Source organism: Microplitis mediator, chromosome 7 (assembly GCF_029852145.1).
Source record: "Microplitis mediator isolate UGA2020A chromosome 7, iyMicMedi2.1, whole genome shotgun sequence".
Lineage (NCBI taxonomy): Eukaryota > Metazoa > Arthropoda > Insecta > Hymenoptera > Braconidae > Microplitis > Microplitis mediator.
The window spans coordinates 6,217,388-6,239,729 of NC_079975.1; the positions used below are offsets into that span (position 1 = coordinate 6,217,388).

General features: G+C 27.0%; 1 protein-coding gene across 1 annotated transcript in view; it reads right to left on the reverse strand.

Moving 5' to 3' along the window:
• Positions 1 to 3,316: 3,316 nt before the first annotated feature.
• Positions 3,317 to 22,342, reverse strand: part of LOC130672492 (1-phosphatidylinositol 3-phosphate 5-kinase) — a 101,690-nt gene continuing 82,664 nt past the window's right edge. The window contains exons 2-8 of the mRNA XM_057477104.1: positions 18,835 to 19,240; positions 16,360 to 17,250; positions 16,084 to 16,263; positions 11,406 to 11,547; positions 9,882 to 10,012; positions 9,723 to 9,790; positions 3,317 to 9,004 (exon numbers count right to left, since the gene is read on the reverse strand). Of these exons, the coding sequence (XP_057333087.1) occupies positions 8,827 to 9,004; positions 9,723 to 9,790; positions 9,882 to 10,012; positions 11,406 to 11,547; positions 16,084 to 16,263; positions 16,360 to 17,250; positions 18,835 to 19,240 (1,996 nt within the window). The 3' untranslated portion in view covers positions 3,317 to 8,826. The remainder of the gene's footprint in view (positions 9,005 to 9,722; positions 9,791 to 9,881; positions 10,013 to 11,405; positions 11,548 to 16,083; positions 16,264 to 16,359; positions 17,251 to 18,834; positions 19,241 to 22,342) is intronic.

Here is a 22,342-nt window from a genome sequence, read left to right on the forward strand (position 1 = left end):
AAAAAAATTCATTTGAATTTAATTGTCAATTGAATTATTCTCATATAAAAATTTATATAAAAAAAATTGAGGCAAAGATTAAAATAAAAAATTAATAATAAACTTTAAATTATAAGTTAATAAAAAAAAAATTAATTTAACAAAAAAATATATATAACAAATACTTTTGGTTAACACACGTGCACTTTCATTATAAATTTAAAATAAAGTCAGTGATATGATTACTAAAAAAATTTGAATTTTCTGTCAAATCTATAAATTTTGTTATATTATATATATATATTTTTTTCTTATATATCCTGAAAAAATATGAATACTCGCAATTTGAATTATTAATCATTATTTCGCAGTAATATTTTATATCCAGAATGTTTAATTTTTATTTAATTTCTTTGATATATAATTAATTAAATATTTACAGTTTATTAAAAATTATCTAGCAAAATTTCACTTTTAAAATTACTTTTCACAATTATTAGTTTTTCCTTATTGCTAAAAAAAAATATTTATTACAACGTACATACATACATACACTCGTTCACACTAAAGATTATAATAATAATTATAATTATAATAATTATACAAACATCTTGTACTAAACAAATGATATAATTAATAAGTAATAGATATAATTATAATTATACATATATAAGATGAGAGTACTATTTTTTATTCGGCAGTGATGGCCACTTTATTTTTTAAATATTAATTTGGATTACTAAAAATTTGAGCTTAATCATCAGCACAATTACTAATTAATTAATTATAACTTATAAACAAATAATCTTACTTTTATATATTTTCTTTAAAGGTTTTTTTATACTTTACAATAAACGATTATTTAATTATTAGAAAATTACGACAAATTATCTAATGATATTCCAACTAACTGATAGTAAAAAAAAATTATTTAATTAAGAGAAAGGGTCGTCGATTAATTGTCGAAATTAGAGATTTTTTGAATAATTATAATTATCAAAGACTGATCTTATTATTAATTAATTTTTTTATGATTGATGTAGCAGACAATTAACAATTTTAAGATTTTTTATCAACAATTTAATTAAAAAAAAAAAAAATAATTAAAAATATGCACGTGTAGAAAATTTAAAAAACTAGAGGTGCAATTTTTTTAAATATTTTTTTTTTTTAATTTATCGTTTTGTAAAAATCTAAAAATTAGACGTCAGCTAATTTCAGTATCATCTTTTTTTTTATTTTACTGATACTATTTTTTATTATCAATAAAAATTCAGTCTAATTTGAAATAAAAATGCATTTATTTTAAAACCGTCGGTATGTTTGATGCTGTAATTAATTATCGGGAGAACAAAATAAATGAGCGACAAAATTACCTTAAATGTATATAAAATATATGTAAATAGTAATTTTAAATGACGTTTAATTTTGGAAATTAATAAAGAAATGGTCTGTCAGTGACTCATTGAATCGCCATCCGGTTTAGCCGGACAGGAAAAAAAATCGACTGATTGAAGAAAATTTTTATGAAAACTTAAATTTTCTCGAGTGAATAAAAATCTCCTGATCAGACAAATTCTCTTGGCTCAAAAAATCTTTACTTGGTTCCCGAAAACGTTTTTCTTAAAAAATACTTTCTTGACTCAAGATAAATTTTTTTGTCTGCGGACAGATCTTCATTTTTTGTACAAGAATTCATAGAACTTCTATAAGACAGCGAGCTATTATTTTCTCATTAATTATTTCAAGTTCTGATAAAACTAAACCAGTAATTAACTGTTCAATTAATTTTGATACAAACTTCGTTATTAAAATATATATCAGCTTGTATAAAGGGCACACATATATATGTGTCGACCAAAAAAAAATGAAAATTCAAATTTACAATTTTTTATCACATATATATTTAATATCCAAACCAACATATATATGCTAAAAAATTATAAGACTGTAATTTGTTTAACAGGCTAGAGTTTTGACATTTTATTTAATTATTTTTTTAATCATGTTTATGTTTATCATATATTCACATATATGAGTTTGAATGTAGCAGACATCAGACAAATTTAAAATTATAATTCAATAGAGTAAATAATTTAAAAAATAATATTTATAAAAAATGCGCATTTGAAAAATTTTCAAATTAATAAGTGCATTTTTTAAAATTATTTACTCTATTTGTTTATAATTTTAAATTTATCTGATGTCTGCTACATTCGCACTCATACATATTTTTGAATTATTCCTTATTAGCATACATTTTTTTTTGTTTGAATTTTACGGCAGCTTGAATTACGATTATTTTGTCACTCGGTTACTTTGTACTCAGATAAAATATTACAGAACAATATACAAATATATATATTACGTTTAATAAATATTCGAAATTAAAAATAAATAAAAATAAAATAGTGTTTAATTATTTCAAAATTTGATGTTTTAATTATCATTATTAATTAATAAAAAAAAAATTATTTTTATCCTACAATTTTATAACAAATTAATTTATCTAAATAATTTTTTAATTATTTATGTATCAGTCTATAAAATAATTATTAAAAAATTCAATTACTGTTAATTATTTTTTTTTTAAATTATTCTTTACTTTTATTATTTTTTATTTTTATTCAATGATCAGATCTTTGATCAAAAATTTTATTTTTTTTTATTTTAATTACAATTTTGTTAATTATGGAGATCAAGCATGATCACAATTACTGATAACGAATGTCATTAGTGATAGTTTTTTTTTTGTTTTTTTTCAATTAAATTTTTATTTTCAGACTCGAAATATTTTTACGTGAAATTGGTCCCATTTTTAATCCTGGATTACGAAATACTCATTTTATTTTGATTGATTATTATTATTACTATTATTAATTATTTAAATTTATTATTAATTATAGTAATTCTACTAATAATAATAATAATAATAATAATAATAATAATAATAATAATAATAATAATAATAATAATAACTGACGTTTATCAGTTTGTGATCAAGCCACTTAACACAATTAAAAATTTTTCTAAATAATTTATGAATTTAACGACAATTAATATGACAATTAAACCCTTTCTCATTAATGAAAAAAAATATTTTATAAAAATTTAATTTTTTTAAAAATAATTATAAATAAATCACGATAAAATTTTAAGTAGAAAATAACCCTCACGCAATAAAATATTACTTTTATAATACCGTTATAATTATCAGTATAAATCTCAATAATAAAAAGTTATGCGTTAAAAAAAAACGCAATTGGCAGTAATGATAATTTATTAAAAAAAAAAAACTTAGAAATTAAATTTGTTATAAAATAATTCAAAAAATTTCTTTATTTTATTTAAACTATAAGTAAAAAAATGATTTGTTCGAATGCAGGCGTTAAAATAAATTAAATAATTTATTTTTTAAAAATTGACATGACTAAATTGTCAATTAATATAAAGTAGGGAGGTGACATTTTAACTGATTTTTTTTTAATTGCATTACTTGATTCTGAATATAATACAATATATAGTTATCCTAATTTATATTATTGACAAAATTTTAATTCTAAGGTGGCAAAATCTTAAAAAAAGTCAATGAAATATTTAACTTAATGTTAAAATTAAAAATTCATAATTAAGTAAAAAAAACATATGAGATTTAATATTTACATTTTTAATACAATTTAATTTTTATAAGTAATTTTACTAATTAATGTTTTTTAATTATTAAAATAGTTGTCTCAATATTTTATTGTTAATTAAAAAATTGTCATTAAGAATTAAAAGAATTAATTATACGTAAAAAATTATTTTTGAAATCTTTTGACAGTCAAATGGAGTTCAGAACACTCGATTAATGTTCAACTCCAAATATCTCAATAGCTATTGAGTTTTTGAAAAAAGTACAAGACAACTTTTTTGTAGAGAATTTAAAGCTCTACAAAAAAGAGTTCATACATTTTTTTAAATTACTCAATATTTTTAGAAATATTTTCAAAAAACCAATTACACTTTTTTTTAATACCCGTGTCGCAAAAATTCGATTCAAAAAAGTCTACTACTGTAAACTTTGAAAATTGAGACAATTTTGAACTTTAAGTAGAACATTTTTGGAACTGAAAAATTTTTAACTAGTGAAGGTTTTTCCTGCGCGTTTTTTTTTTTAATTTTCTTTTGAGCAAAAATTTGATTTAAAAATTCTTTGGATTTTAAGAACTTTGAAAAAAAGATGGAGTCAATTTGAAATTATGAACATTTTCGACTCTCACCCAAAGTTTTCAGATGAGGCAAAAAAAAATAAAAATTTGAAAAAATGTTTATGAAAATTTTCTGACTTTTATCAGAACTTTTTTGAAAGGTCAGTTTTTTTTTAACTTTTTCAAAAATAGTCCAAAAAATTAATGATTGGACCTAATTATGAACTCACAAAATCTTAAATTTAAAACTTTAGAAATTTTCATGAAAAGTCAACACTAGTTGAAACTTTTTCACACTTCAAATTATTTAAAAATTCAAAAAATCTTTAACTCAAAGTTCAGAATTGTCTCAATTTTGTAGTTCAATTTCAAGTTCCCTTGAAAAATTTTGTAACGAATTTTTTTTACACCAGTAACTTTTAAATTTTCAAAAAAAATTTTGACTCGATTCATTAAAATATATTTTTCTAAAGGTTTTAATTTGAAATCATCTCTCGAATTAGATTTATTTTCCAATAACTTCCGTTAAATATTTAAAATTTCTAAAAATTATGACAACTCCATTTTTTATTTCATCACCAAATAAAAAAACTAATGTAACAATCAATAACAATACAAATATTACGATCAAACCACCTTAGTTACTGAAAAAAAAAAAAAATAATAACCAACCAAATGTAAAACGACAAAACATTAATAAAAAAAAAGAAATACTAGGCAGCATTAATTTGGCAGTGACGTTACATAGAGGCTTTCTAATCAGTAATAATAATTTATCTAAAATTACCCTATAATATTTAAATTATTTCGGCGTCGGGTTAAATTGTGCGTGGCAGCCTTTCATTTTTAAATTTTATTTTTTTAAATGGAAGAAAAATTACTAAAATAAAATTAAAAAAAAAACAGACTCTACAAGAGTCGAAAGATTACGCTACATGCGTAATAAGCGTTAATTAGCTGCACGCATGCCTTTGTACGACAACTTATTTACAAAAAAAAACTAAAAAAAATCTAATATTAAAATCTAAAATAAAAAATAAAAAAATGACCGAGGCTGCATTTAATCGCGTACTTAAAATTAATAATCGAGCATTTTATCGCAGTTTTATTAATCGTAATTCGGGCCCATAAACGCGGACAAAATTTTATTAATTAATCGTTTATAATTATTTCAAATTATTATCATTAATTAATTACTCAATTAATTCATTAATTATTTAATTATAAATTACACGTATTGGCAGTGTACCTTAGCTGGTGTGTACATGTCTGTTTTATCCATCACACACATATATATATGTATCTACATATATATTGTCTAATAACAACGTCGACATTAACGTTTTTTTATTTTTATTAAACAATAATTCTCACTCTCATGCATTCACTTCTTTTTTTTTTCGTTTTCTTTCTTTTCTGTACTCACTCTATATCTTTTTCGTAAATTCTTAATCTTAATCGACTTATATTTTACAAATAACTCTTAGCTGAACTACATATGTGTACATTGTCACCATCGTAAATTATCGTAATCTGTCCAAGAACGTAAGCACTTTGTTTACTAAATTTACAATAAAATAATAATATTTCAATTCATTAATTACTTTAATTACTACTACTAATATATATATATATATATATATATATTTATATATTTTTATAAAAAGGTTACGTTCTTGAATAAAATGATAATCAGCCAATAATCAATCGTCGATCGTTACTTGATTTAAATTTAAATACGAAATATTAGTATTTAACTGATGCTTTGTCCATTAGTTTTTAACCCCAGCTTGAGGCGTGGAAAAATTTAAACACAGCCTTGGTATATATTTATCACCTTTTTTTACAAGGTTAATTTATCAGCTCATTTTTTTTTAAATTTATTCGTACAGCATAACGCAGTTTGTTTTGTAAAAAAAAAAATAAATTTCTTACTATGAATGAACAACTCAATAGAAAATCAAATAATATATTATTAATAAATAATATTATTATTGAGCAAATAATGTTATCGGTAACTACGTTTATCACAAGTTTCAAATTAGGCAGTGAAATGTAATTTTAATACTTAAATTTCATATGAAAATTTATACACAAAAAAAGGATTTTTTGGCGCGAAAAATTTTTAGTTGCCCAACTAAATTTTTATTTACATTAAGAAACTATTTGCATTATAAATAGAAAACAAAAATTTTTCTGAGGCGAGAAAAAAAATTTCTTGAAACAAAAAATTTTTACTTGTCAGAATAAAATTTTTATTTTCCTTAAAGGATACGCTACCGGGCCTCTTTCTCACACTCAGAAAAATAAACGGGACTATTTTTGTTGCACTCGTTGAGTAAATGAGAATTTTAAAACAATTTTTCTCGGAGACGAATTAGAATTTTTGGAAATACGAAATTTCTAGTCCACTGTTAAGGTTTTAAAAAACCCTAAAGACTCTCTATTTTAGGTTTCTAGTGTTTGTCCGTAAATTAAATCGAATTGAAAATCGGTTACCGTTACCCCTAAAGAAACTGTTTATTTTATAAATTTAAAACGAAACTTTTCTTGAGGCGAGAAAAAAATTTTTTTGAAGCAAAAAATCAAGAAAATTTTTATGTACCCTAAGAATCTGTTTGAATTATGAATTGAAAACTAAAATTTAAATTTATTAATTGTTGCAGTGTATAGCCTCTTTGGCTTTTTACACTTTTTGCTTTTATATCGCAAACTGCTTTACTTCTCCTTCTGCCTTCATTGTGTGGCTGTGGCCCGACTTGTGCTTATACTGTACTGCACTATTACGGTGATGCCCTACAACGTCCCTTGTGCAATGGAAGTGCAGTGGCTAGAAAGATCCCAGAGAAAACCTAGCCAGTATAGTTTCGGTTTGGCTGAAGCTCCAGTGATCGATAAAATTCCCAATTTACCAATCCCTGGATCTTTATCCCGCGACTAACGATCAGAAATGTTCGAACCCGACGTCTAGCTAAACGGTCACCTAGCCAAGTAGTGATCATGTTCGATGCTACTCAGCCGCTGATTGAAACTTAAAATTTTATTGAGGTAAGAAAAATTTTTTCGGGGCGAGAAAAAAAATTTTTGATAAAAAAAATTTTTACACGTCCCAAGAAAATTTTTATTTGCTCTACAAATCTGTTTGTTTTATGAATTTAAAACATAAATTTTGTTGAGGCGAGAAAAAATTTCTTGTGCTCAGAAATTTTTCTAGTCCTGCTAAAATTTTTGTTTTCATTTGATAATGAAAAATTTTTCTCGCGCCAAGAAATCCTTTTTTCCGTGTAACTTAAAAATAAATAAAAAAATAATTTTATTTAAATATCAACTATAATCATATACCTGCATTGTTATGCTGTACTTTTTTAAAAATAAAAATAAAATAAATATCAGAGAACACTAATGGAGTAGAAATCTTCATAAAATTAATAATTTAAATAAAAAAAAACCTCGCGGTAATCAGCCTCAAACTTAGTTTCAATTTTTCCAAATATTTTTTCTTTCGTCAAATATTAACGACTTGTGTAATCTGCATAATTTAATTAATTAAATTAAAAAACCCTAGGTGATTAATTTTTGTCAAAACTGAGTGAATTTTAAAATAAATCCTCTCAATTTATAACAAAAATTAGGTAAGTCTAGAAGTGTCTAAGATCATTATTATTATTAGTATTAGTATTATTTTTTTTTTGAATAACAAATGGTACATAAGGCCACCAGAGTGATTATTTTGTTTGTGTACTATAATTATATGCTAATTATTAACATTTAATTATTGGTATAATTTTAACAAAATTCTGCAGCACTTTTGTTCATTCATTCTTTATTTATATTATTTTTAATAACCATTTCTTTTTTCTTCATACTGCCCACGTATTTTATTTAACAGACAGTTTTACTAACGACCTTTACGATCCAACAGCGAGGCACTTATTCGGACCAAATATTACACTTCTAGACTTACCTGCGGCTATGGATTAAATCACAGATTAAACATATAATTTTAATCAATGATTAAAGGCGATTTAAATTACATATTTATCAAATTATTTCAACTATTACATTGATTAATTATCACTCAATCTCACATAATTATTTACAGGCCAAATTTATATAGTAATTATATAAGTTAGGACCTTAGAGTGCTAATGTAACATTTAGAATATCAGATTTAAAACATAATCAGGTTAATTTAAATCTTCATTATTCTTCTTCTTCTTTTTCTTCTTCTTCTTGATTAAAATAATAATTTTAAGAATCGATGTCGCTGATTCTTGATTGATTTTATTTTAAATATCAGCCAAATAGATGTTTGCTTCCATTTACTCCACTGTGTGTTCCACTGATGTTCCTCAGCAGTTTTTTATTAATTTATTTGTCTTGTTTTATATATATAATATATATATGTTTTTATTAATTCGCATTATTGGTGAAATGCAAATTAATCTGGCAGTTATGAGTCATCGTGATAAATGAAATTAAAAAAAAATATTTGTCACTCAGTCATAAATTAATTTTTTTAGCTTCTCTATACGTGATGTGTCTTAGCTCTAGCGTAAGGCGTGAGACATTTTTTTTCTTCTTATATAGATATATATTTATGTATATGTATATATATGAGTGTATATATTTATTGATTTATATATTTATTTGATTATCACGAATTTTTAACCGGTTTTCGGCGCTGTTTTACTCGTGTTACAGGTGGCGCTCCTCCTTGTACGGCGGGATATAAAACGTAACTTACCTCGTCTATAGAGGTAGTTGCTGCTTTACGTATGTCTATGTGTTTTTTGCTTATTACCTCAGACTCAAGGACCCACTCGTCTGGCGTTCTTAAAAAATAACATTATTTATTTTTAATTATTGTTTTATTATCATTTCATTTTTTATTGAGGCCATTTTTAGACAGCCCTCACCCCCTGTACCACTTTTTTAAAAATTTTCAATGACTCGAGAACTAAAAAGGCATATATATTTTTTTTAAATTCACCTATCGCTTTAGAATCCGCGTGTTTGCCCAAAAAGGCGCGGAAACAATCTCCAGTAAAACGGAGGTGGATCGGTACCGTTGTATTAATTAATTAATTAATTAATTATCGCTTTAGAATTAAGAAATTTATCAAAAAACAAAATTTTAATGATTTTTTTCATTCCCGATACGAGCATTTTTTTACTTAATGCAGCTCAAAAATCACAAAAAAATTTCATTGTTCTGAAGTTAGCAGACACTTAGCAATTTTCGGATTTTTTTCCTAACAAATCAATTGGAAAAAAAAAAACTAAAAATATGCAGATGTAGAAAATTAAAAAAGCCATAGGTGTAATTTTTTAGAATATTTTTTTTTTATAATTTATCGTTTTTAAAAAAATTCAAAAATTATTAGACGTCGGCTAACTTCAGAATAAAATTTTAATTTTTTTTTCTTAAATTTTTTCTATTAAAGTATTTAAATTTGAATTCGCGAGTTTGATTTTATGGTTTTTTAAAAAGTGGGGGGTGGGGCACTATCTAAGAATGCCTTAAAACGTTTTATTAAATTATAAACTTACATGTCTTCGGGGTACCAACGCAACAACACTTTAGTTTTTCCATCTGTTTCGACTCTCTTAGCTAAGACCTTTAATAATTAATTTTTATAAATTGTTAGTTATTTATTACAAGGCTTAAATAATTATAGTGACAGTAATTAATATTATTTAAAAACGTACTTGACTAGTTAGGGCCATTGAGTTTCCAGGTGTGCTTGCCAGCTGACCTTGAGTTCTTGACTTGGCTAATTCTAATAATCTATGTTGAAGGCCCTCCATCACTCCGGTGTCAAAGTAATCAAATAACCTCGCTACAATAAACAAATAAATAAATCAATCCCAATAATGATAATAATCAATTGATAATATTTTTATTATTACACAACAAAGCTATTGTAAGTAATATTTTTAAAAAATCATTCTACTGTAGAAATAGAATTGGGGGGCAATAAAATTAACATTATCTTGAATAGAAGAACCCTTTTGAAAATTACAAGCCAAATTCATTTGGTTTAATTATAACTAATAAAAATCTATAATTGGCACATGGTGGCCACATTTTTGGAAAACCTGGAAATGTCAGGGAATTATAAATATACTGAAAAAGTCAGGGAAATGTCGGGGAATTTCGTCACAAAGCTGGAAAAATTTTCACTTTCTTTCTTTTGACTGAAAAAATCCGACAAATTTAGTTTTCTGTCAAAACTGTTCAAAAAGTGACGTGGCGCGAATGCGGTTGTAAAAACGTCTTGAAAAAAAATTAGTAGAAATTGATTCCAATAGCGAAAAAATGAAGCAGTTAGAATTATCAAGGCTGTTAGAAAAAAAAAGTCAGTAGAAACCAATCGCTAGGATCTTCAAGCTATTAACATGCATATTGACGAGTTAAAAAACTAATAACATTAAATGTATACATAAGTAATGAATTAATAAGTTTCTCTATATTTATTATTCGCGTACTTCATTAATACTTTATTAATATTCTATGAAATTTATTCTAGTGAAAATGAAAAATTTATTTATATTTTATTATAGAGTAAGTTATATAAAAACATGGATTTAAAATAAAAAATTATTCATTTAATAAATAAAAAAAAAAAAACAATGAACATTAACGAATAATAAAAAAAAAGTTTCATTTAATGACAATTATTAATTATTGATTAAACTGACTTATACCATTTTATTTTAAATTAAACAATTATTTCCAATGATTTAATATTACTACACATAGTCAGGGAATTTTTTAATTGTTTGACTGGAATACCTGGAAAAGTCAGGGAATTTTAATTTAAAAAATGTGTGGCCATCATGTTGGCAATTCATGAAAAAATTTGCTATTTTTTTTTTATCATTATTTGATTTTTAAAAATTTTTTTATAAAGTATTTATATATTATTAAGTCTCGGGAACTCCGGTGTCCGGCCAACTTCGTCGAATTAAAATTCAAATTCAATTTTTAAATCAGATCAAATTTAAAAGTCGGCAAAAGAACGAATCTCAGGACCGAAAAACCCCACAAATTTTGTATGTAAAAATTTCTTTCGGCTCAACTAGGATTTAAATTGAATACTATATAGATATACATTCATCATTGAGAAAATCATTTTCTTTAATCAGGGCTTTTATCAACACATTTAATGATTGTTTTTTTACACTTGCAAAATATTTAAATAATAAACCTTAAATTTGAAAATAAATTACCTGACCACGGCTGCCTCCTGTATCTCAATTTCTTTCCATTTCTACGAACTAATTTACCGCCATTTTCACAACTTCGTCTGCTGCTGTTGCTATTCGTCTCAAACTGATTGAAATGGTTGTTAACGTGTCTCTCTAAAGCTATCTGTAATTAAAAAATAAATATTAAATGAGATATGATGACGACGGCATTTCCCAGGAAAGCCTTGTTCCAGCTAATTTAATTAATAGCTTTAATTTATATATTATTCATATAATTATTGATACTTTGTTTAAAATGACTGTTATTACAAGCAAAGATTCCGTCTTTTAGTGATAAATTTTATTTTTCATTTATAAAAACAACAAACAATGGATTCGGCTGTCGTAGAAAATGCCTTAGCAGAAAAAGTGCCTAAGGCTGAATACAGTATTTCGACACAGTGAAGTATCACGAATCAACTCTAAGTTTGCAGCTATGATTTAATAAGTATTTTCAACTAATATACTTTAAACGAAAGAAGACAAACTGAATGTTGATCGTCTTATAATAATTAAATTTAAGTCGATCATTTAAAAATTTAAAGAACACATTATTAAATATATGTCCTCACTATTGTTCAGACACAATAGTCTCGCAAGTGAATTAAATGTAGGTTGTGATCGATAGAAACAACTCGAATTTGCGAAACAAATTGTAGTAAGACTTACAACCAAATCATCCCTGTGATTAGCTCATTATCGACGAGAAAGTAATAGTAGTTTATGGAACATGTGGACTAAGGAGCGAATTATTTGACGATTATGCTGTCGCGACATGAAAATAAGGCTTACGATTCATTGACATGAGGACTGGTTATTACGAACCGTAGGCATAACCTCAAAGTGAATAGCGTCATCAGGATTGTCATGTTCGCTTTTCAGTCCACCTTTAGGATACATTATTTTTTGCGAACCCTGCTATGAAAGTTCAATTTTCGAGAAGTAAAAAACTAAAATTTTATTTTAAATCAAATTTTTTTAAGATATGAAGATATGAAGCTGTCTATCGTAAACAATATATATCACATGAGTGACAAGAAGTGATTCGTCGTCGCAACGTGACGTGGCGTTTCACTCGCTTCAGAAGAGTAGACTCGCCATTTTCTTCCGCTTTGATTTTCTTCAAATTGACCCTTTTTTAGGTCATTTTTAAGTTTAACTGCCTCATAGCTCCGGCCGCAGAACTCGTTCCATACTAGTGAACCCGCCCTGATTACAAGAAACGATTCGAAACAATTTGTAATGTTAAATGCCCATAAGAAGGGCGATTCAAAAGTATTCAAAGTATCTAAGTATGTTTTTTTCTAATCGTTTTAAATCGTTTTTTTTAATAAGGGCGACAGTAAGTTAGTATTAGTGTATAGTAGGCAATGTATTCAAAAATTAATTTTCATAAAAATATTAACAATTGACACACTATCTGAATAGTTATTACTATATTTCATATATTGAAATGGTATGAACTAATAAATTGGCAACGTACGCTTACGTATACTACTATAAAAATAAGTGTGTATTGTGTATACGTATATCTTTGAGACAACGTAACTTATTATTGCCCTTGTAATTTTTACAATTATTTGTTATTGGCAATATTATTATTATTATTATTATTATTATTATTATTATTATGAAATTTATTTTTGCGCCTCTCTATATATATTTATTATTTTGTATTTATTGTAAGGCCCTTAGGGAGCTAAGGCTTCAGGGCCTAAAAATTTTAATAAATATATAAATAAATAAATAAATATCCGCGAGAAGTTCTGGTCCGCTTTTTTGGTGGTGCTGCCATCATGCATATATACGTCTCACACTGATAGTTTGATAGTATTAGTATTTTCGTGCACGCAGCTAATAGTAGACAGGATATTACACTATATTTCGAAAAGATCCTTTATTTTTGCACGAATACACGAAAAATTCATACGGACGTATCCCCATTATCAATTACCAGGCCTTTCAACCTTCTCTCGATTTTCTTCCAAATATCCCCGAAGACCGGAAGAAAATCACGAGTCTACTCTTATTTATGATCGCGACATTTTATTACTACGTGAGTATAGTGAAGTTAAAACTGTAAAGGTATAGACTATTTAGCGCACAAGTGCGGTTAAGTAAAATGTATAGGCAAAGCTGAATATATTTGGCGCTGCCGACACGACTTACAGCGCTCGGAAATTGAACTTTCAAACTAGGTGTTGCAAAAACAATATTTTTATTCTGTGTATGAAGATGATAATATAATTTTTTGTCAAGCGAATATAGAGCACGACTGGAACTTTGCGTCAGAGGAGTGCAATCATTCAACTGTTATTCATTTTTTTTTCGAATCAGAAGTGAATTATGAACATGATTTTGAAAAACAAACAGCTATTTTGGATGAAACAAAAATTTCTCAGAAAAATTGAGGAAAAATGATAAGAGTGAAGACAAAAAATGATAACAATCGCAACGAAATTTATCTAAACAGTTTGAAGAAATTCTATTGATGTCATCGGATATATATTTATCGGTTGACACAAGATGATAATATTTTTTTTTTCCCCCTGTCATCGGTTATTGGATTTCTGTCAGTAAGTTACGGAACGGCTATTCATCGGTTGAAGGTGCAAGGTCTTTGTCAATAATTTTAAATCTTTGGAGTAATAAATAGTTTAATAAATATATCAAATATATGTGAATTATTTCAATATTTAGAAAATGTCAGAAATAAGTATGAAGAGTTTTAAAATGGAAGACTTCGTTATTTCGTCGTTAAGATCCAATTTCAAAACACCATAGTTTTATTTTTGTAATGTTCAATACATATATAATATTTATGTTATTGTGATACATTTATATTCATTTATATGTCGATATATTGTTTCACTTTAAATAACAATAAATTATTTATAAGGAAATTGCTATCAACTATTGATTGTTTTACTAATTAAGTATTTACCGAATATTCAAAATTAAATGATGCATTTTAATTTCATGATATGTTCGATAGTTGAAATCAGTCAATTGCTATTTCGACTTATCGATAAATGAATATAAATTTATTTGCTTAAAAATAAACTTATAAATATGATTTATTTTCAATAGAATTCCCACAGTATTCAATATTCGGTTTTCTGAATACGAGAATAAATATGTTTATTTATAAATCACTAGATTGGTGATTATTAGAGAAAGTCTTGGAAAAATTAATATGAATATTCAATATGTTTTTATTTGTTTGTAAATAACTTTCACATATTTTTAATAACCCGTATAATTAAAAAGTATTTAAAAATTTTTATAAAAATATTACGGATCAGAAACTTAATATTTTAAGGAGCTACAGAATTTTGAATTGAATTTTTAAATTTCAAAAGTTAATAACTAAAAATACTAGATGGATTAGTATTTTTTATAAACAATTTTTCAATAAATTTATTTTATGTAACTCATGACAAAAAATACGCCGCTAAGTGGCTAAAGAGCCTCATAAAATTATGCATAAAAATACAATCCTTTCTGATTGGTCAAAAGTGTCATTTAATATATATTAAATCACTCATATTTATATTAACCACTGAATTTGAGTAAAAGGGCAGAGTATATCCCTACTTAATAATTCAAACCAATAACTGATCTATCAGCTTTCTCTTATGACGTCGCTTTGAATTTAGCTATCTTATTAACATGGCCAAAATCTCTAGACTGCACATGCGCATTTAATTAATCAGCGCACGCATGTGTAGATCAATGTAATGTCAGCTAAATGTTATAATCTAACATATTTCTATTAATTGATGCAACATAACACCAAAGATTACTTTTTTTTATTGAGTTAAGTTTTATTAACTGAATAATATTAAGCAAAGTATTCAATTTTATTAATAAGTAATTCTTTTTAATAATAATTAAGTCAATTATTTTTTACTCTGACTGCATTACGCTGACTTAAAACATTTAACATGTAGTTGACGATCGGAACGTTTTTCGAGCAACGGAAATCAAAAAAATTTATGTAATTTGATTTAAGGAGTAGTTGGGGGAGGCCTGACATTTTCGATTGACATGCGGAATATTTCAGAAATTTAGATCCAGTATAGATTTTTTACTTTTCATGTCGATTTTTTATTGTCGTTTTGCGAAAAACGTTCCGATATTTAGGTACATCATTTAACGGCGTTTTTCTTCGTGCATTCATTACATAAACCATTGTATACATCTAGTGACATCGAGCATAATACCGATTTCACATGATATATAAGATACTATTAATATTTTCCACTTCGTGAAAGTTAATAAAACAACAAAAGTTTTAAACTATTTCTCAATTTCTTTTTAAATTTAAAAAATTCTAATTCATTTCTACCCGATAATTTCATTTTTTAAATTTTCGCTCATTCTTTTTTCTAATTTTTTTTTATGAAATTCAAAATATCAGATCTACTTTCTGTAGATTCTGACCCATATTTTTAATTTGAAATTTTTTAAATTCCTCATTGTCTAAAATTTTTAGGCGGTTAAATATTCAAAAACTTTCCAAATTTTTCCTTGTCAATGAATTTTAAAAATTCTTAAACAATTTCCATCTCTACGTAGCAATTCTATTGAAATAAACAACAAAACTTAACCTGATTGAGTTTTCCAGCAAAACAAATAAAAAGACATGTCAATATACCTGTGAGCTAAATCTGTTGCCACATCCGTCGACGATGCACCTAAACGGTTTATTTCCACCATGAGAAAGAACGTGCCTCTCTAACCATCTTCTTGAACAGGAAGTTCTGCCTTGAACTTTACAACCCTGCCAATTGCAAACAAAATTATCTCCGCCAGTTTGTGTGTTGATGTGCGCCGTCTGTAATTATAAGCAATAAAAAAAAACATACATACATATAAATTAAATAACAATATTTCGTAATTAATTTTTCTAATTAAAGACTTTTCTAATTACTTGTAAGTGTTCAAAGAAAGCGCTGCTGCATTCGAAGATGGCCCCGCACTTGTCCCATCTACAAACTCCGCTGTCGGAAGCTCGCGCCCCATTTTTGGTCGGTACTCGGGCTGGAAATCTTATGGTAGTCGGCGTGGAAAGAATCGGTGAGCTCGAAGGTTTCGATTCACTACTTCTCGAGGAATCTTCTTCTTCTTCTTCTTCTTCATCGTCGTCTTCTTTCATTGAACTAACAGTAGCCGGTTCAACTTTACTTTCTCTAGTTCCAAATAAACCGGACTGCGAGAATCGCAAAAAACTGAGTCCTTGATTACTACTATTATTATTATTGTTGTTGTTGGTGTTGTTGTTATTATTGTTATTGTTACTACAATTATTATTGTTGTTGTTACAGTTATTATTAATATTAGAACATGTACTCGTTAAATTTTTGTTACTATCATTGACTATTGGTTTAGGAATTTTCTTATCAAAGTCAACGTTTAATTCACTGGCTTCTAAAGTCGGTGTTGGTGTAGAAGGTGGCGATTCTCCGCTAGGTTTAGGACTCGCTTCCCCGGTCAGTCTTAATGACGATATCTTACGTCCAGGAATACTCGACAGTACGTCGCTTGATATTGGCAAGCTGGGTAATGTTTTGTTAGCAAAAATTTTGTCTAATTTCATTACACTGACCCTTGGTGTTACTGATGATAATTTTTTGTTTGCTGACTGGGATGAAATCGAAATTGATTTTACATCCCAGTCATTAACGACAGATCTACTGTTCGGCGTAACCACACCCAGGTACTTTGCTATGCCTCCTTTATTACGTTGGACTGTGAGAGGTCGACGGAATTCCGGGGAATTTTTTGCTACCATTACAGACATGTCTGATGAATTTTTCTTCGACTGAAATATTTACAATTTTGTTTAATAAATTATTACAAGTATTATTTTTTAAGTAAAGAAAAATATATCGAGTGATCGAGCCAGTGAACGAATGATTAATTGGGTTGACATACAGATTTGCATTAATATATATTCAGTTCAAAAGTTGAAGATCTAAATTATGGTCTATTGGTAGATTAAACTCTGTATTATTACTTCCGTTCATTACAGACTTAGTTTTTAATGCAATAGTACAATAATTACAGGTATAGTAAGAAATAGTGTCCATTTTCCCAGTGAATGAACAATCATACCAGCAAATAAACAGCCGAAACCCAATGAATGAACAAGACCCAGTTAATGAATTCCAGTAAATTAACAGACTAAAATTTTATTAAAATATGAACATCACTTGTTATTATACTGACAGATGAGTTTTAAAGTCAATAATAAACCTAATGATTGTTGATAAATCAGAATAAGTTATATTTTGTAAAAAATTAATATTTTTTAATAATTCAAATCTATCGATTACATCAAATGTATGACAGTTGACTTTCTAACGTTGGTTCGAAAATCTTTACAAATTAAATGTTTATTTGCCCATCGTGTGTCTAGTAGAATTTTGGCATATTAATACCAGAAAGACATAGATTTTTTCAAAATTTTTTTATCACTTTGAAAACAACAAAATATTATAAAAAGTTATTTATATGCCTATTTGACATCAATTATTATTTAGCCTGAAACCAAAGGGCCTATGGACAACTATAGGCCTTTTTGGTTTTAATTATTTTATTTGTCAAAATATTAATTTCGAGTTTTTCTGATGCGATTGGCCTGAAAAAAATTTTAGTTTTATTTTAGCTTTTAAAGTTCATCTATACATGGACATATGCTTTTTTGGGAATGGAAACAATAGACGACAAAGAATTATAGTTTTATAAACAATAAAGACTTCTTTGAACATTTTTTGAATTTTGAAAAATTTGAAATTGAACAACTTTCAACTTGTGAAGACTTTTCCTGTGCGTTTTTTTGTTATTTATTGAGTAAAAATAATTTAATTTTACAATTTTTTGGGTTTGAAGAATATAAAAACATTTACGACTCTTACAAGAATTACTCAGGTACGAGACCAAAAAAACAAAAATAATTTGAAAAAATGTTTATGAAAATTTTTTTACTTTTATCAGAACTTTTTTAAAAGGTCAGTTTTTTTCACTTTTTCAAAAATAGTCCAAAAAATTAGTGATAAGAACTAATTACGAACTTACAAAATTATCAATTTAAATCATTTTTGCTTCAAAAATTTCAAATAAAAATAGAAACCCGCAAAGTCCACACTTTTTGAAAATTTTTCCCACTTCTAGTTAGTTTAAAATTCCAAAAATATTCAACTCAAAGTTCAGAATTGTCTCAATTTTACAAGTTCACTATCAGGACCGTTTTTGGAACGAATTTTTTATCCACGGGTAAAATACTCAAATTTCGTCAAAATCATCCATTAGTACAAAATGAATATAAAAATAAAAATTTTCAAATTTGTTGCTCGTGTTTGTTCACTGAACCGATCACCTAATAGACATATTAAAAAGTATTTACTTTAAATTGCTGTGGTTTTATCTGAGTCTTAAAGTACTCAGTTATCTTCCCCTGCGATTCGTGTTGATGATGTTGATTATTTTGAAGTTTATTAGAGGTCTTAGTGCTGCGTACTATTGGGTCAGCGGCAGCAACTTTTGGCAGTGTTCCTACTTCGGGTTCACTATTGAGTCTTTTGAAGGTTGAGCAGGCAGTGGCTGCAAGTGGCGGGGTCCAGGGCCACTGGGGCCTGGTCCCATTTAACAAAGTCGAACTCTGCGGTGCCAGTTTGGTCAGTGATGGCAGTGGACTCGCTTTACCATTAATCGCAACGCCTTCGTCACTACTTGTGCTGCATGGTGACCCTGGTTCGGTTATATCGCTCGTACCACTGCTGCTGCATTCTCCACATGATACTGCGACACCACTGAAATCATAATTTTTTATTAAATTTAAAACTTGTCTTTACTTTTAAAATAAAAAATTATCATAATTGTTTTTAAATTATTGTGAATCTTCATTATTTTTTTGTGAATTAACATCAAAATATCCTTAAAGATAATTATACAATTTAAGAAATAAAAAATAAATTTAAAACCAGTTCAATCTTAGAGAGCAGGTAAATGGAGTTTGTAGTTGCCTCCAGCAGAAATCTTTAGCGGGCCGAGGAAAATTGCATGTGTACCCGGTAATGATATTACTGACAACGAAAACCGAATTATATACCCAGACATTGGGAATTGGTCTGCTAATTTCTCAAGCTATTCCATCATTTACTAATATTAAATATGCGCTGTTAAAATATTTAAGATTTTTAAGGATAATTGTCATGGTAATTTAATAAAATTTATTAATTTTACATGAAGATCGATTTGTTCAGATAATTTTAAAAAATCGAGTGAAAAAATCGGATACAAAAATATTTGATATGTAGAACTTCAAAATTTGAGAAAATTTTGAACTTTTGCTGAATTTTTCATATCGATAAAAACTAGTGAAAATTTATCATTGTTGCGACTCAAATTGAATTTTTTTTCAGGGCTAAAAAGTTAGAAATTTTTTAATTTCATACTGATAAAATCTCTTGAAAATTGAAAAATTTTGACCGCTTTTTTTTGTATTTGAGAAATTCAGTAAGAAATATATAATTTTTTGGAAACGCCCGTGGAAAATTTTCATTTCGTCTTACAATTCCATCCTATAATTTTCTCATATTCGTATTTCTATTAATATTAAGGTATAAAAGTTCAAAATTGTCTCAAATTTTATGGACTTAAAGATCAAAGTGTTTTTCGCGCAACGAAACAAAAAAAAGAAAAGTTAATTTCTACTGGATGACTAGATTTCTAACAAGTTTCACATTCATTTTTTGTCGAAAATCTTAGGCCATTCCCAATTAACAGAATTACCCCTTAACCTTAATAACCTCTTACCATTTAAATATAGTAGAAACCTAAACATGCAAACCTTCTCAATAAGACAATTTATAGATAAATTGAGAAAAATATAGATAGCCCGAACTGGGAATCGAACCCAGACCAATTCGGTATCGTGCCGAGTGCTCTACCGCTTAAGCAGTCGAATGACATAATTTTTTTATTTTCGTTCCGCGAAAAACGATCTTCAGATTCGTGAAATTTCGAAGTTCGACATGTCGGCCTTTTTTAGAACTGTTTTTATTTTTACACGGGAAGTTAATGTATATTTTATATATTTTTGACTGATTTGAACTTGGTAATAACTTCAAGTAATTTGCTCTAAATTAAAAGGAAAATTTTTAACTGTGTAGTTTTTTTTGTATTACTTTGCACTATATAGAAATAATTGATAAAAAATTCTACTATGATTTTATATTCTAAATAATAGATGATAGTCTTATTATAATGATAAATTAATATGTAATAGCTTGCGGTTCGTCGTGCGAATATACTGTGTAAAAGTAATATGGTTCACATAAAAGACGGTGTGGGTGGAAAGTGAAGGGGAAGAGAGTAAATTACACTAGACATGAGGTATATATTTATAACGTATCGTCAAGCAAAGAAATAGAAGGGTAAGAGACAAAGGCTTTGGACTTGTTTACTAGAAAGATGTTACATTAAGGGGCTTTATAACATCTCTGCAATAAGAACAAAAACTTTTAGGGTGTAGCGTTAGCATCTTCTAGTGTGTCAAAGGTCAGAACATGTATAATAGTGATGTAAGTAGTCGTGCTATAATCAGGCCAGTTATTTCCACTTTTAAAAAATCATGTTTATGCTTAACGACCAATCGGAAAGTTGTTTATTATCGTAATAGATTAATATACTAATTAAAAAAAATGACAAGTTCATTGCTCTAAATCAATACCCTTATATATGAATACATACTATGTATTATTTATTCAACTCGATAGTGTAAAGAAAGTAGAGTGAATTTTTTTTATCTAGATAAGGAAATACAACTTTTTTTTATACAAAGGGATGTATCGGAAATGATTAAAAAAAATCTGCTATCAATTTCTTATCTTAAGGCATGAAATTATTTAAATTTTTTAAAATAAAACAATTGCCATAGATAATTTTATGAATTTTAATAGTAATTACGAAGTACTGTTAGTACTTTATCTTTAAAATTAATATTACATATAATGGTACATTACACACCAAGGGAGAAAAGTAGGACGATTCCAACCCGCGTGTGTAATTGCCAACCTGAGCCGAAACCGAGGGTGGCAAACACGCAAATTGGGACGTCCTATCTTCCTATGTGGTGTGTAAACTATTTTTCACCAGATCTACACCTGAAAGTTCAAATTTTTGCCTCTGTTTATAAAAAACAATGGTTGAAAAAATGTTATCTATTCTAAACTTCAAAACATGACACAACAAAGAACTTTTTTTAGACGATTTTTAAACTTCTGAAAATACACAGAAGAGAAAAATTGACTTAATATTAGAAATAATCATTTTTAGACTTCTGTAAACTTTTTTCGACTCCCCATTAAAAGTGATAAATTTTATAATTTTTTCTAGTGCAAAATACGTCCAGAAAAAGCTGGTTCTGAACTACATCTGAATTTTTCTTAACATATTTTAATAGTATTAAGTTAAGAACTGTTTTCAGATAATTTTGTCCAAGCTTTTCTCTGAGATAAAAACCCTAAACGCTAAATAAAGACACAGACCCGATGCTTTACTCTATGAACTAGCAAAGTGCACTTCAATTTTTTGACAACTTCCATTTGTTTACGAGAAAAGCTTGGACAAAGTTTTCATTTACTGTACAAGTGCAACAAAGATAGTACCGTTTATCCACTTGAGTGCGAATAGAGAAACAAATGAAAACGCGTCTTAAGTAAATTTTTTTTGAGCATATTATAATAGTATTAAGAAATAGTACCGATTTCACTAAGTCATCACCCCTGTACAGATGTTATCTATTTGTAATTATATCAGCCAAAACAGTGATCAAGTCGACATAATGGACTCAAATAATTCCCTCAATACCAGTGTCCTGAGGTCCATATTCGTCCAGCTACGTGATAATG